Here is a 15316-nt window from a genome sequence, read left to right as displayed (position 1 = left end):
GTGAGTATGAACATTTTGGGAGAAGTACTCAGCAAAACTTATTATCTTGGCCCTTATGTAATAACAAAACAAACCAGCATCTATGTATAAATACAACTAACAGAGTCTTTTACATTTAAATTACATTTAACTTTACATCTACACAAATCTTCTTTTACAAACCAAACAATATTCCCAAAGCTCAAGAAATCTACTTTTTGGGGAAGTTTAACTTACCGATCTAGTTTAATTCCATCCGCTTCCATTACATTTCTTAAGACCTGTGCAACTGGGATTTCTCCAGCATAACCTGTTCCCCAACCCAATGTATTGGACAGATCGTTGCCTGTTCCCAGAGGCAAGACTGCCACCTGTGGAATGTATTTTTCTTGTCCCTAGAATTTTGAAGATATATTTTAGGTTTTTCTCTTCAAAACATTTGCAGAATAATAATATTTTATAAAACTTAAAGACCAAAGTAATGAAGATAAAAATATAACTGTAGGTTGTGCTAACTGCTTAATTATACCATCTCATTCTCAGCTATTCAAAATTGGCAATGTCTTCTAATATTAACTTGTATAATAAAATAAAAACGAAAATATTGTATATTTATCTTATAAGTGCTTCTATAGTAGTTCTTGAAAACTGGTACCTTAATTTTCATTTCATCAATTGAATCCAGGACCCAGCCCACAGTCCCATCCCCTCCACAAACAAGTACTCGAGCTGAATAATAGGGAAGAAGAGTACAGAGTTGCAGGGCTTTGATAGGGGGAGTTTTAGTTACATCAAAAACCTAGAAAGTGAAAGAAAAAGAAAACATTATTTTTATCTGACATCATTCTTCATCTTTAAGGATGATTTCCTCCAAGGTGAGTAGAGATATGACTGAATAACAAAACTGGCCACTATGCATTTATCTTTTACAATATGCCAGGCACTGTACCAGACTGTTGATATTCATTGTGGTTCTTCCCACACTGACTCTACAAAGCAGGAGTCAACCTCATTCTATTGATCAGGAAACTGGGTACAGGAAGGTTAAATCACTTGCCTGTGATTTTCTAGATAAGTAAGTGCTGAAATATAAATACAAACTGATAGTCTATCCATTATACTATATTGCCTCCTCCCTACGCACATGAAACTACAATGTGATAAGGTCATCTGTAACTAGTCTTTCGTATTTTATAATTCCTTTTTCTAAACCATCACTAGTGCAAGTTAGTACAAATTTCTGGAAAACAATTTTGCAATATATATGAAATGACAAAAAAATGCAACATACTTGATATCCATAATTATGTAAACAATCCTAGGAATATGTTTCAAAAGATGAAAATGCCCCATGTATAAAGATATAATAATGTAATCCTGGGGACAATCTCAACTTCCAACAGTGGGAGACTGGATAAATTATGATATACCCGTTCAACTAATTATTTTAGACATTAAGTATGTAATTATAAGGACTACGTTGTAACAGGAAAAATATTTATACCATTAATTAAAGAAAACAAAATGCAAATTGGCATTTAGATTGTCATACATTGTTAATATGGAAACACACAGACAATGGAAAGAACAGGGAAAATGAAAATAAATGACATATTTGTGTGGGGAAATTGCTGAGAAAGATGATTTTCTCTTTCCTTATTTTTAGAATTTTCTTAAGCTGTATTAATACTGAAAGTGTAAAAAATACAAATTGGAAGGAAAAAAGTTACTGCATTTCTGACTGTTGCACAATGGGTTTAGTTTTTCAAGGTAGAAGTTGCCAGCATGTACACTCAATCTTAATGGCGTGATCCTTTTTTTTCATATTTTAAAAACTGAGGTATAATTTACATATCATAAACTTACCCATTTAAAGTAAACAGGCTAGTAATTTTTAGTAGGTTTACTGAGTTGTGCTTAATCTAGTTTAGAACATTTTTGTTGCTTCCATAAAATCCCTCAATGCCTACTTGCAGTCACTCCCCATTTCCAGTCCCAGCCTCAGGCAACCACCAATCTACTCTCTGTCTTTATAGATTTGCCTTTTCTGAACAGGTTGCATAAATGGAATCGTACAATATGTGGTCTCTTGTGTACGGCTTCTTTCACTTAGCATGTTTGTGATGTTCATTCACCGTAGTATGCATGTATCAGTAGTTTGTTCCTTTTCATCACTGAATGGTATTCCTTTGCATGGGTACACCATATCTCGTTTATCCACTCATCAACTGATGGACAGTTGAGCTGTTTCCACTTTTTGACTATTATGAATAATACTGCTATAAACATTTGCATGCAAATCTTTGTGAGACATGTTTTCATTTCTCTTGGGTAGATTCTCAGAGGTGAAATTACTAAGTGATATTGTAAATTTATGTTTATCTTTTTAAGAAACTGCCAAACTGCTTTCTAAAGTAGCTGCACCATTTTATATTCCCACCAGGAGAGTTCCTGTTTCTCCATATACCGTATTTGAATGTTTTGATCCTTTTGTGATTTGATCCTATTCTTTGGAATAATCAGGTGATTAATGATTTAAAGCATTTAATAACCATTGCATTTTAGGGAAAATGAAAAGCTAAACATGAAAATATTAATAAAGAAAAGGTTTTCTCTTTAGTTACCTGGACTGGATTTAACAGGATCCTAAATTCTCCCAATAGTCCTTCTCCCATGTTAGTTCCACTACGAGAGTTGGCCAGGATTATTAAGGGGGTCCACTGCTTTCCAAGCTTTGAGGCTAGCTTAAAAAAAAAAAAAAAAAAAAAATCAACATTAGTGAAAAGCGTTTCACTCCTTGATAACAATGTGCTGTAATTTGCTGAAATAAAAACAACTATACCAGTACTACCAATAAAATATAAAAATCATAGAACTCTAAGAATGGAGGGGGATGTTAGTGATTAACTAATTTAACCTACCACTTAATGGTTCTAGGTAAGTCATCCAGCATATGCTCAGATACTCATGTAAGAAGGAACTCACTAATAAGGTACTTAAATCAAACTGTTAGCAAGTTTTCACCTAACTTGAATTGAAAAATCTGTCTTTCAATAACTTGCATTCCACTGTTCTAATTTTGATTCTGAAAGCAACTCTCATTTGTTCTTCCACAGAACTGCTGTGCTTAGACACCTGAAGCACTGTTATCTTTCATTAGTCTTGTCTCCTAAGCACTACATTTCAATTTCTTTCAACCATTTATAGAATGAACATTGATTTTTCTCTGATATCTTGAGTTTCCTTTTCTGGATTATTCTTGTGTATTTCAGTTTGCAAGTTTAAAAAAAAAATTTTTTTTAAATGGGGTACTCAGAAATAGATTTCAGAATTCAGATTTGTAATAGCAAAAGTTAAATGAAATTAATGCTTTCCATAATCTATTTCTTTCCTCTTCCCCTTTCCTTGTAAACGTAACCATTAATGAAGCTGTTCTGGAATTTTATTTAGTGATTCTCATCACTTTTGATCTCAGATTGAATTTGGATAAATAAGGGATTGTACATTTAAAAAAAAATGTATCACTACAACACTGGTGTTTTAAAACGCCCCTTTCCTTGCAAGAATATTGACAAAGGTGATATTTAAGATATAAAATCTTACCTTGAAACAGTTACAATCTAATTTTAAAACAAAATAGTTCAATTATATTGGCAAATTCAAGTAAAAAATAAACCTGTAAATTTTTATGATTATCTGTAAGAGCTACATAAAGACTGAGATATATTTAGATCAATTTTCATACACATACATATATATGGCAAACTGTTGTCAACAGCTTTAATGTTCAACATGATTTGTGAGAGCAGCTAACGTGCAATGTAAACTTATCTCTAAGGAAACTATATAAAGTTCAAAATGGAAAAATTCTTTTAGGACAGGTGTGAGGAAAATTTATGTTTTCTTTTCACTGGCAATAGTCAGGAATCCCAAACCTGGCTGTTCATCATAATCATCGAAGGACCTTAAAAAATTATGGATGCCTAGGATCTCCCCAAGACCAACTAAATCAAACATTGCAATGATGGTGGACTCAGGAATCTGTATTTTATTTTATTTTATTTATTTATTTTTTTTGTCGTTTTCGTGACGGGCACTCAGCCAGTGAGTGCACCGGTCGTTCCTATATAGGATCCGAACCCGCGGCGGGAGCGTCGCCACGCTCCCAGCGCCGCACTCTACTGAGTGCGCCACGGGCTCGGCCCAGGAATCTGTATTTTAAAAAAGCTTCCCAAGTGATTTAGATGCAGGCATGATTTACAAACCACCAATACAACATTTCCAACCTCCTCTAGACGTGAAAGAACTCAAGAGTCAAAATTTGTGACAAATCTCTAAGAACTGGGTAGGGTTTTATGGCTTACCATAATGGCATTTTATTTCTCTTCTTGGTCTTGACCTTTTATTTAAGTTTATTTTATTCCTGGCCCTGATTCTTCTTGCATAGTCTTAACTGTCTCATACACTGACTTAAACAACTTAATAGAAGTCAATTATGTAAGAAAAGTAAGCTCTAATTACCGCTTCATAATCTGTTTTTTTGTCTTTACGCATCTGATTAATGGAGGTTAAATAACTTGGTGGAATGATGAGGTTTTTGAATTCTCCAAAATCACAGTTTTCATTCTTTAAGCTATTTTTCATGCACTCATCATGTACTGTTTTCTGACACCAAATGCATCTGAAGGAAGAAACAAAGGCATTAATTAATTTTAAATCTAAACTTACTGATTCACAAACCAATCAGTTTTGTCAAAAAAATTAAGTGATTTTATCACCATTGAGCATAAAACAGGCAAATAAAAGTATATAACTGTATCTACATGGTGAAAATAAAGCAATAAAGTTTGAACATATTTGGCAGTTTAACTTAACAGTGGTTCTCTTACAGCGTGGTCTGGGACCCCCAAGATCCTTTCAGGGCATCTGTGAGGCTAAAATCACTTTAATAATAAAGCTAAGAAGTTATTTCACCCTCACTCTGAAAAGCGTATAGTGGAGTCTTCCAGAAGCTATATGACATGTTCCATCACAACAGACTGAACGTGGAAGCAGATATGAGAACCTAGCTAACTTCTAAGCCAAAGAAATGTGCAAAAATGTAAAGCGATGCCACTCTTCTTACTAAATTTTCGTAAAAATACATTACTTATGTTATTATTTAAAAGAATGAATATTGTAACAATTTCTCAGTTTTAATTTATAACATGGTAAGCATCAATAGATATAATCCAGGTAAACAAAAGCTGAACTAGAACACTGGTTTTCTGCATCATCTGTGCTTTGGTTGAAATAGATAGGTTTGTGAGGCCTAAAGTCCTTGCAGCTTAAATGCCCCACTGACCTGGAGCCCTTGAAGAGTTGAGTTCCAGCTTGAAAATCTCTTAACTTGTAAATTTAAGTAAAATGGTTCATTTCTTTTTGACAATTAATACAAAAATATTTGTATGAAAAAGCTTATATGTTTTCTTTTGAAATACAGACAGAATATCTGTATTCAGATTTGCCTCTCTGTTTGGATCCAATGCGTGAAACCAGCAGGGAACAGTGCTCAATGGTAAAGGTCCTGGGTTTCTATTATTAATCTGCTAAGTATTTAATCCACTCACAGATAAGGCAGATCTGACTGGACAGACAAAAACAAGCCACCAGAAAAGAAGGGTTATAATTAAGTGAATTAAAAAAAAAAAAAAAAAAAAAAAGAGGCTAAACATTCTTTCACCCAGCAGTCAACTCTGTTGGCCTTCTATTTTAAGGCTGTTTTTTCCCTTTGGATGTTCAGATCTGTCAAGTAATTACTGCTGTTTACTCAAGAGTCCTATTTACTGCTAAAAGAAAAGTTATCTGCATAATATGTTAAAGAGAACACTGTAAAATAACTTGCACAGTAAAATTTGTTGATATGTGCTTTCAAACTAAGCTTGAGAAACTACAATAGATTGGTTATGCAGCTTAAGTATAATACCTCCACTGACTGGTCTACCATAAACTTTAAAATAGTTTATTACTGAAAGTAATCTGAAAAGATACCCACTGAATTATTTCGTAATTGTTTCCTCTGGGAAGAAAAGTAGGACTGAGGGACGGAAAGAACATTAACTTTTTATCCTATATTCTTTTGTATTGCTTGAGTTTCTAAAAACCAGAATATATTCATGAACTACTTGTATAATTTTTTTAAACTGTAATTTAAATAATACCAGCTTGTGCTTGAGAATTTAGAAATACAGAAAGGCATAAAATAAAAATCACTCGGAGACACTCTTAACTTTTTGATATACTTATTCTCAGTTTTATAGTGCATATATGTTTGTTTTTCAGGTTAGTAATATGATGTATATATATTTGGATACTGCTTTTTTCCCACATGGTATCATGAATATTTTCATATGCTATTAAATATTTTTTAAAAGCATGGTTTGTAACAAACATATATCATATGAATATACCATAATTTATTAAAATTTCTTTTGTTGTTGTTGTTTTTTTGGCTGCTGGCCAGTATGAGATCCAAACCCTTGACCTTGGTATTATCAACACTATGCTCTAAACAACCGAGCTAATTGGCCAGCTTTTTCTTTTAAAAAAAAAATTTAGACAGTTTATTTTTGTAAGTATAAACAATGTGATGAACAATCTCAAACATAAATGAGATTATGTCCTTGCAATCTTAGAAATTACTGAATCAAAGGGCACGCATTTTCCTAAGATTTTTGATGTCTGTGCAACATGCTTGTTACCAGTGCATGAAGACATCTATCATATCTAACACTTGCTGATACTGCTCATTAGTACTTAAAACATTTTCCCTGATAACATGACAGACAGAAAAAGTATTGTTTTTTAATTTGGAGATCTTTGACCTCTAGGTAAAATTGCATTTTTTTGGCCTTCTTTTGTGAATTCACTTATGTCCTATAGTTAACAGCATGCATTTTTATTTACCTATGATATCAACCTCTTTTCTGTCATATTGATTGCAAACATGTTTCAGTTTTCTTTTAAATTTACTTTTTAATGCACTTAAGTTTATTCTTTGATATGTAGTCTACAGGAGTACTTCAGAAAGTTCATGGAAAAATAGAATATAAAGATAACACAAAGCTTTCCATGAACTTTTTGAAGTACTGTCATAAATTTCCCTTTGTAGTTTATTTACATGATGTTACACTTTAAAGTCCTTGTTGGCTGGTTACTTAGTTAGAGCACAGCCTTGTAGTACCTAGGTCATGGGTTTGGATCCCTGAAAAAGCTGCCAAAAAAAAAAAGAACTATCTTAAAGTCCTTTACCATTTCCAAATTGGACATTCACCTACAGGTATCCCCCCCAACCCCCAAATTCAGTTTTCATATCTTTAATTCAGTGCTTCTTAACCTTCTGGGGCTACAGATTCCATTGAGAATCTCGTGAAAGTGTCAGAATTTTCTCAGAACTTTTTATCTATGGACCACCAAGTTAAGAATCCCTGCATTAATTCATCTGGAATTTATTTTTGTGTATTATGAAGAGCTAATCTTTTTTCCCTCCAAAGACCACTTGTCCTAGCACAATTCATAAAATAATCTTTTCTATTTCCACTGATTTGTGACACATTAATCATTTACCAAATTCTCATACATTTCAGAAGATCTTTTTAACCAAGATAATGGCTATTATCAGCTTTTGCTCTGTAAAGGTAAAGCCAAAATTAGTGCTTATTAGTTATGTAATTATGTTTTTCCTTAGAAATACCATATTCAAACTTGAGACCTATTCTCTTTACATATCTTATAATTAGCATTTAACTTAATCTAGACTTTAAACCCAATGGGAAAATAATACATTACTAATAATGTCTTGATATTTTAGTTTTACCATCATATCATTGGGTAATTGTTTAGAATCTTTATTTTTTCCTCTATTTTTTTATTTTGAAAAATTTCAAACTTCCAGAGAAGTCAAAAAGATAGCAAAATGCATATCCTTAAACCCACCCTTCACTCTGATTCTTAACTAACATTTTCTTCTACAATTTGCTTTCTCTCTTGCAATATATGCTCATATTTTGCGAATCATTTGAAAGCAAATTTTAGACATTATGAGATTTCACTCTTCAATATTTCAGCAACTATTTCCTAAAAACAAGGATAGTTTCCTTGCTTTTAAAAATATTTTGCTTTTTGAATTTTTTTTTTTTTACAGTGAACATGGGTATGCCTACCACCTACATTCCAGCATCAACATCTTACTGTAATTGCTTTGTCATATTTTTATCCATCTATTAATCCATTTTATTTTTGGTACATTTCCAAGTAAACTGCAGATATTAGAATACTTCCTAAATACCTCAGCAGCAAGTAGGCATATCATTACCTGAAGTTCACTATTTGTTTATAAGTTTTTTTCTTTTAATGTAAAATTTATACACAATGAAATGTTCACATATACATTTGCTGAGTTTTGATAAGTATTCATGTCACTAAAAGCCTTATTAAGACACAGAACATACCCGAGCTAGTTCCCTTATATGAAAATGAGGATATGGAATGTTACATGAATAAATGTGTTATTCTTGTGCAGGACTATGATTGCTTTATCAAAAAAAAAAAAAAAAAAAAAAAAAAAAAAGTTTAACAAGGAAAAAAACCTGCTGGCAACATTACTTATTTTCTCTGAAAACAATTACCTGTTCACAACAGCTCTGCATTTCAGTATGCTGGAGGAGGCAGCTGAATCATACACGAAATTGAGATGGTCATTTATGAGATTCACACTAGAACAGGGTTTGGAAAACTAAAAATATGTCTGCCACCTGATTTTGTGAATAAAGTTTTACTGGAACACAGGTACGCACATTCATTTATGTGTTGTCTATGGCTGGTTTTGTACTACAGTAGAGTTAAGTAATTACAACAGACCACATGATCAGCAAAGTCTAAAATATTTACTTTTGGCTCTTTACGGTACAGTCTGCCTGCCCATCTCTGCTCTAGGATATGATGTGGTATCTTTCACTGTTTCAGATAATTAACGAAATGAATAAACACATACCAACAGCATACAGAAACAAAATTTAGGATCAAAGTGAGACTAAGCAGCCCAATGTAATTACCTTCTAAGAGTCAGAAGCTTTGTTTTACTAACTACAGCATGTGTGTGTGTGTGTGTGTGGGGGGGAATGTAATGCCTTATAAATAAAAAACCACTTTATTCCTTAATGAGACAGAACATCACAAGGAACAAAGATTTATTTAATAAATATAATAAATACTTAAAAATATAACCTAATTCCCTATTTAGTCAGAAAAGAGGTGAGAAGAAAAAAAGGAAAGACAGGGAAGGAGTGGTAAGATACTAGGTACAGAAATACAGTGTAGTGGTTGGTGGTAGAGGCAGAAACACACAAAAAGAAAAATCTACAGGAAAAGTAGACTTTAGCACAGTGTCTGGCACAAAACAGATGCTCAAAAATTATAATAACTCAATGAGTATAAATTAAAGGGCCTTTGCTACATATTCTGTAGAGTTTAACAAGGCTGCAGGCTTTAAAATCAGTTATCACCTCTCATTATCACACTGTGAAATGCTAACTTGTTGACCAGCCTTCGGAGTTCACAGACTTCCCTAAGGATGTGAGGCAGACATGGAAGGAGCCCTCCCCAGGGCTAGACAAAATACAGAGAGGAACAGTCTGGCCTGTGTTTGAAGGTTCTAAATAGCTATTTGTTCGATTTCTCCTTCCAAAAAATATCATTCCTACAGAAGGTCACAGCAGTTTGTAATCCTGCATAAAATTACTCACTAAAACAAATCAGTTCAGAACACTGTAGAATATGTACAACTTCAGGACACTGTGCTCTTTTCTTTGGGAAATAATAAACACTTCCTAAATTAGACACAGACAACTTCCACCACAGGTGAGGGGTGCAGCAAGCTGGGAAGAGACTGATCAGTCACCTGTAAGAACAAGGTAAGGAGAAAAAGGAGATGCATCATCACAAATATTCATTGTGCTCAAAGGGAGGACACAAAATTAAGGACAGAGGCTCATGTTTGAAAGGGTACATGCCATGAGCCATGCTGCTATAGGGAATGGCATGGAAGCCTGAGGAGTGATACCCCTTGTTCTACAGGCTACAAGGGGGTCCCGTGTGTGTAGCACGGCCATGGAATTTCTTGTTTGTTCACCTTTAGTTGCTTGACAAGGCTTCCCAGAATTAAACAGCCTAACCTTTTGGCTTAGTATGGCTTAAAGAAATTCCCTGGAGTTTCTCAAAGGACATGTTAAAATACATCAAAATTAACTGGTTTATTTAAAAGACATTGTCAGTACTAAAGGTGTTTTTGATGCATGTTCCTGGTATGGGTTGGCTCGATTTAATTTTGTTGTTGCTCTTTTCCGTTAGTGATGTGTGCATGGACCCATTGTGGCTGTGGTCATGCTCTTGTACGTGTGGAATGAAGTTATTATGTTGGATTTCTATCCACAATCCCAAGGGAGGTGGTGGGTCCAAGTGCAGTGGTGTTTACAATTATTTGATCATAACCAGTTACAGATTTCTTTGTTTTCTCCATTCCCACAGTTTCACTTGACTTACCAAGAACATGTTGTTTCCCTAGTCATAATAAGAATGATACAGTGTGTTTTTGTTAGAGTAGGATCATTTAACTTTTCACTTTGTCCCCTGTGCTGTTCCCGGAGTCTATTGGCAGGGAAATAAAAGGTATAAACATTGTGATTTTGTTTATAAATTAAAATCATCAATATAGAGTATAAGCAATATTAAATTGTTAACCATAACTAATCAATGTTATTAAAATTAAGTGCAGTAAGTATAATTAAGATTAAAAAAGGGTTAAATTGTAAGTTAAGAAGGTTAAGAATTGTAGTTTAAACTAAAAGTCTGACGCTCTCTAGAGCCAAGCATGCTGCTATTGTATAGTTTCCTGGCCACAAGCCACAGGCTTTGGGGTAAACTACTGATGCATGAGTGGGTGTTTTTGTCAGAGCATGAGTACTTTGGAACGTTTTGACCTTTCTTGTTCAATACAAATGAAATAAGAAATGTTTTGATTAAAAGATAAATTAATACGTAAAAGATAAAGTAAAAACATATAAATAAAGCAAGATTCATGTGCTCGTTGTCCACACTTGCACTAGACATCTGTGGTCCGTCTCTTCCTTTTCACCAAATCCACACCACCTATTCAGGTCCAACGAATCCTGCGGAGCTGGTCTCCGGCAGATACATAAATGTAGCAGTGGTTATACAACTTTAGAATTACCATTAAAGTAAAGATTGCTTCTTCAGGCCAAGTTTCTGATTCAGCAAGCCTGGGGTGGGGCTAGAGTTGCCAACCCCCCAATCCCCCCCGCCCGAAGGATGCCCAGTTAAATTCGAATTTCAGATAAATAACAAACACTTTTCTGGCATAAGTATGTGCCAAATATTACAAATATTTCATTTTGCAAAACCTGGTAACCTTAGAATTTGCATTCTAACAGATTCTGAAGTGAGGCTGATGTTGTTGGTCTAGGGACCTTAATTTGAGAACCACTGAGATATAAGACATGTCATCATTAACACAGAAAAATTGGGGAGTGAGTGGTGGAAAGTGAGTAGAAGATCAGGCAAGGGTTCCTGGAGGAAAGGAAATGAGATGAGTCTTTTAGGATGCCTAGAAGCTGGCCAGAAGGATACTGAGAGGAAAGCTTTGAGAAAAAGAAAGGCAGTAACAAAAAGCCTGATATTTTAAGGAAGATACAACCAGCCTGGTTTTGCTGGTGCACAAAGGCAGGTGGTGGTAAATAAGGGCAGAGAGGCCAGATAGCACATAGAACCTTGTGTGCCATGTTAAGCACTTGGAGTTTACACCGTAAGACAATAATTGTAAGTAATGAGGAGCAACTTGAGAGTATTTTCAGCAAAGCAGGAACTTGATCAGATCTGCATTTTTAAAAAGATCATTTGGGTGCAGGATCAGAAGCACTATGATGATTTGTTGAGGAGTATTTGAAATATAGTTAAGATATTTATGGAAGCTATTTTTATCTAATTCTGCACAGACACAGAGAAGGGAAGGAAACATAACAATACTCGATTCATTATCAAATTTAAAATCACTGGTAACTTGGCTCTCACTGATGCAAGAAGCACAACTGTATTTTAAAGATAACACATGGGCACTCTTAGTGCAGTGGTGTTTATAACTGATTGATCACAACCAGTTACAGACTTCTTTGTTCCTTCTCTGGGCTCATGCTAATTAAAAGAAAAAAAAAAAAAAGGATTTTCTGCAAAAACTGAAAAAAGTAGGTTCTTATCTAGTGCTAGCTTTCTAGTTCAGTTCTTAAACATGATTATGGGCCTTTCCGCCTTTCAGAAATAAAACCCATTACAATGAAGAGGTCCAGAATGAAGGCTCAGATAAGGACAGGTGTTAGTATTCCTAATCCTATCATGGGGGTTAGAAATCCTGGAAGCCAGTCCTATTTTACCACTGAGTAGACCTAAGGGGCTTTAAATTTTTCCACTATGAAATGAGTTAGAATAGATGGTCTGCAAAGCAGCATCTCTTCCTACCAATCTCTAACATGAGCAAAGAACATCTTCACCTATTTTCAGACAATATTTAAGTTGTCCAGTGCCTATGTAAAAGCCACTAAAATACTCTTGGCTTACTCAAGGTCACTTATCTAAGATGCTACACATCCTGAAAGACCACCTGTCAAAAGGAATATTCCTTTCTGTGTTATTTTTGAGTATATTTCATTAAGGCACCAAGAGCTAATAGGCAAAAGATATTTAAAGTGCTGCCGTGCAATGACACTTTTTTTCATTGTACATTCACAGTACCAAACAGAATGAATCAGTTTTGTGGCTAAAGGGAAAGGTTAATTTGCCCATACCTCATCCTTCCATATGTAAAATGGGGAGACAATCAATATTAACAAAAGCTAAAATATTTAACATACGGTGACCATGAAGTAGGCAGCCCTTAGAGACCTCCGGATTAAAGTTAAGAGCCAAGTTTTATCACCCGAAAGGGCAGGTTGGCTAAGGAGCAGAGGCCAGACGCATCACGTCAGCGAATGACTACTGCAAAGCTACCGCGCTTGCACGCTACCAAGGATGTTTATTAGCTTACTTCCTCCACGACAGCACGTCAGGCCATTTGCCGAGATGAAAGCAGGCCTCTACACCCACTCTGTGAAATCCCGACTCCCACTGCGCATTCTGGCACAGCGAGTACCCACCGAGGCCGTACCTGTAATCGCACAGCTTGGGCTGACTGCCGCACTGCTGCTTGCAAACCACGCAGTAACTGCACAGGGGCACGTTGCCACGGATCCAGTGGTGGGGCATGGTGTCTGGGGCTCTGCCCTCATTCTTGAGCATGATCTCCTTGCACTGGAAGCGCTTGTCGGCCTTCTTGAGGCAGCCCTCGTCCACGCGGAGCCCGCAGCAGTCGCAGAAGGCGCCCTGCAGGATGTGCTGCGCGCACACGCAGCAGTAGGTGGGCTGGCTGAACAGGTCCGTGTCGCGCCACCCGTGCTTGCTCTTGCGGAAGATGTCCCTGCGGAGCAGCTGCCGGCGCGAGCGCTGGAGGCTACACCACAGAGTGATGAACACAGGCAGCAGCACCGAGCACAGCGTCCACAGCACCAGGTGCGCGTCCGCAAACAGGCCCTGGGAGGGCGGGCCCGGCGCCGGCCGCCTCTCCCCGTCCATCCTCCGCAGGACGTTGTCCCCCTACGAGAGAAACCGGCGGGGTCCACCCGGGCTCGCTCTCCCCTCCCCGCCCTGCTCGGAGCTCCGCGCTCTCCCGCGGCGAGCCCGCGCCTCGCCTCCGCGTCGCCTTCACGCTCCTGTCCCCGCCCTCCCTGCCCATCCCGTTTCGGGAAAGCCTTCGGCGGCCCAGGGCTGCCGCCGCCTCCTCACCTCGCCGCCGGTCTGGCCCAGGGGAGGGCGCAACACCCTCCAGGGAAAAGCCGGGCGTTTGGCCCAGGCGGCGCCGGGCAGCGTCCGTAACCGTCTGCCCAAGCTCCGGCCCCAGGGAGAGGCCTACCCCGGCCCGCGCCCTCGCCCCTCTCGCGAGGTCTCCGGAGATCCGCACCTCAGTCCCGCCCGCCCGCCGGCCCTCAGGCCCTACCTCGAGCCGCAGGAGCCTGACGCTGGGGCAGCGGGCGGTGATGAGGCCGCGCGTGCGGAGCGCTCGTGCGGGAGCGGGCACGTAAGCCGAGCCGGCCCGCGGGGGCCGCGAGCTAGGGGCGGGGCCTGCGGCGGCGAGTCCTGGGTGGGCGGGGCGGAGGTGTGAGGCGGGAAGGAAAGGCCGACAGGCCTGAGGGGGCGGGGCCGCAGAAGGCGCCGGGATACTGCGGAAGGGGGGCTTAGGGGAAACGGGCGGCGGAGTAACAATGGGGTGAGTTTGTCTGATGGAGGGTTGCGTGCTGTAAATTCATAATCATAGAAAGTTCTAGTATGAATGACTTGCAGTATCAGCTAAGCTTATCTATGAGAGTCGACCTACCCCTCTCCTCACCGACTGGTGGAAGTGGGAGCTGGTACGTTTTTGAATGTTGGAATGGAGAAAACTGGCAGTTTTGATAGTGTTACATACTAAGGAATGGAACAATCTATATCAAAAATTGATCAGTTCACCTGCACTCTTGCTAATTATTTGTTGAACACACACTGGCTGAACGTTTACTGTTTGCCAAGCACTGTGCAGGGAATCCCAGCCCTCACAGAACACCAGGGCTGTTGAACCATGCCTAACATGCACGGTTATAATGGCTTCCTGCACTCCAGCTTCCATCTCTGAACTTGCTAGGCACTGTCTTGCTACGACAAGGGCTACTGGCTACTGCGAGGCTGATGTCGTGAATCTTGCTCCCAGCGCCAATTGTCTAGCTCTTAATCCCGTTCCTGACGCCAATTGTAAAGCTAGGCGACCACACTAGTTGTTGCGGCTTTTTTACCTGCCAGTAATCCTGCACCGACTGGGCTGATGGTTGAGCTAGGGCTGGGTCTGGAGCTCCCAGACCCCTCGAGCCCATTCACAGACTGGGTCACAAACCCTTCACACAACAGGCTGGGTCACCAGACCCCTCCATGCCAGGCTAGGTCACCAGACCCCTTCACACAGGTCCATAAGCTAGGCAACCCGCCACACGGTCCTTGGAAGCGCAGGTCTGGAAAAACAAGGCTGTGCAGGGCAGGTGCTGGAGGCAGTAACAACCAGCCAAAGTGGCCCCGCAGTGCAGGTGCACTTACTCCACCCACACAAATACAATGTTTACTGAAGGACCCTAAACTGGCTCCAAGGTGAGGGGAGCCTGACCAAATCGTTCCA

General features: G+C 38.5%; 1 protein-coding gene across 1 annotated transcript in view; it reads right to left on the bottom strand.

Moving 5' to 3' along the window:
- Window positions 1-13692, bottom strand: part of DGKE (diacylglycerol kinase epsilon) — a 32105-nt gene extending 18413 nt beyond the window's left edge. The window contains exons 1-5 of the mRNA XM_063112916.1: window positions 13229-13692; window positions 4501-4660; window positions 2604-2723; window positions 635-778; window positions 217-374 (exon numbers count right to left, since the gene is read on the bottom strand). Coding sequence (XP_062968986.1) covers window positions 217-374; window positions 635-778; window positions 2604-2723; window positions 4501-4660; window positions 13229-13692 — 1046 coding nt within the window. The remainder of the gene's footprint in view (window positions 1-216; window positions 375-634; window positions 779-2603; window positions 2724-4500; window positions 4661-13228) is intronic.
- Window positions 13693-15316: the final 1624 nt, after the last annotated feature.

This window comes from Cynocephalus volans, chromosome 10 (genome assembly GCF_027409185.1).
Source record: "Cynocephalus volans isolate mCynVol1 chromosome 10, mCynVol1.pri, whole genome shotgun sequence".
Taxonomy (NCBI): Eukaryota; Metazoa; Chordata; class Mammalia; order Dermoptera; family Cynocephalidae; genus Cynocephalus; species Cynocephalus volans.
This window is presented reverse-complemented; position numbering and strand designations above follow the sequence as displayed.